The 1413-nt window shown below is 31.2% G+C and overlaps 1 protein-coding gene across 1 annotated transcript in view; it reads left to right on the forward strand.

Annotated features, from left to right (window-relative positions):
- LOC119591122 (GTP-binding protein Rheb homolog) overlaps window positions 1-1413 on the forward strand; it is an 8365-nt gene that overhangs the window by 1411 nt on the left and 5541 nt on the right. The window contains exon 2 of the mRNA XM_037939836.1: window positions 799-890. Within this exon, the coding sequence (XP_037795764.1) occupies window positions 799-890 (92 nt within the window). The remainder of the gene's footprint in view (window positions 1-798; window positions 891-1413) is intronic.

Below are 1413 nucleotides of genomic sequence, written 5' to 3' on the forward strand. Positions count from 1 at the left end.
ATATTTTATAATATTAGATTCTCTGATTAAACTTTCATCACTGCTGTCACTGTTATTTATTATTTTATTATTAATTGTTTTACAGTCACTGCTGTAACGTAATTACCAATATGATTATATTTGCTTGAATGATATTAACAATGATAACACTCAAGAAATTAATAATTAGTGATGGTGGTAATGATAAAAGTTGCTTTGTGATTATGACAATATTATGGTAAAAAGTTGTGTATATATGGATCTTGTAATTATCAACAGAAACTTTTTATACATCTCAAAATTTCAAGTGAAAATAATGTGTATCCTATTAACCCTATTGCTAATATTCCTTATTGTCTTTCATTAGATTTATTAGTGGTCATCTCGTGATATTTTAGCTGTGATTTTTGGATATTCTCAGAATATTTCTCTGGCTTTAAGGTTTTCTTTCTACAATTTTGATGTTTTTCTTGCTTTTGAGTTTTCTCTGAGATTGCTGAGAAAATTATATACTTATTTTTATCCGAGTAAAGTAGCATTGTTTATAGAATGTAACTTTTGTGAAAGAAATTTACTCGTCATGATGGAATCCTTTTCATCATTTACACACCAGCAGTTCATATCTTTCTTTCATTGTTTAATTAATGCCTCACTCCCAGGTCTTTCATCACTGATTTGACATACAACATCTTTACCACGAGTTGATATTGTTAATGCAGCTGTCATTACTAGCTACACATCCATGTAGATTCTTTTACTACATACTTTATTTGTACTGCAGTAACATTATAGACTTCACAGATTGTTTTCCTTTTACAGGCAAATCCTCCTTGTGTATCCAATTTGTTGACGGACAGTTTGTGGACAGTTATGCCCCAACCATCGAGAACACCTTCACAAAGAATCTGAGAGTAAGTATTGGTTTTGACGGCATATACAAGGACTTTTTCTTTCCATTATTATTTTTTTTTAATGAAGTATTCTTAACTAGGCATCTGTGGAAGTGGAATGCCTTCACACCATACCCTTGCCCTTTTAGGTGTAAGATAATGATGAACTGTGATGGGTTTAAACAAGAAATTATGTAGAGGTAATTTGATGCCTGGAGGCAACCATTTTCCATGTATTTTTTGTTTGTTTTCTTCTCCTTGTTAAGAGATGGGTTTTATTTCAATACTTTCCACGTATTTCTGTTCTTTCCATGTAATATGCAATGTGAATAGTAAAAAAAAAAGGATTATTGCAGACCTTGGCATTTCAGTTGTGTTGCCATATTGTGATCATAGGCATGGGGTTAGTCTTCCATAGAAGCTAGTTGGAAGCCCTTAAATATCATGGGACTTTTTGATAATGTCACATTATTGATGATCTTTCATCATCAAATGATAGCATGTTTGCATGACACTGACTGATATTTTTATTTTATTTTTTAAT

The sequence above is a fragment of the Penaeus monodon genome, chromosome 28 (genome assembly GCF_015228065.2).
Source record: "Penaeus monodon isolate SGIC_2016 chromosome 28, NSTDA_Pmon_1, whole genome shotgun sequence".
In the NCBI taxonomy this organism is placed as follows: domain Eukaryota; kingdom Metazoa; phylum Arthropoda; class Malacostraca; order Decapoda; family Penaeidae; genus Penaeus; species Penaeus monodon.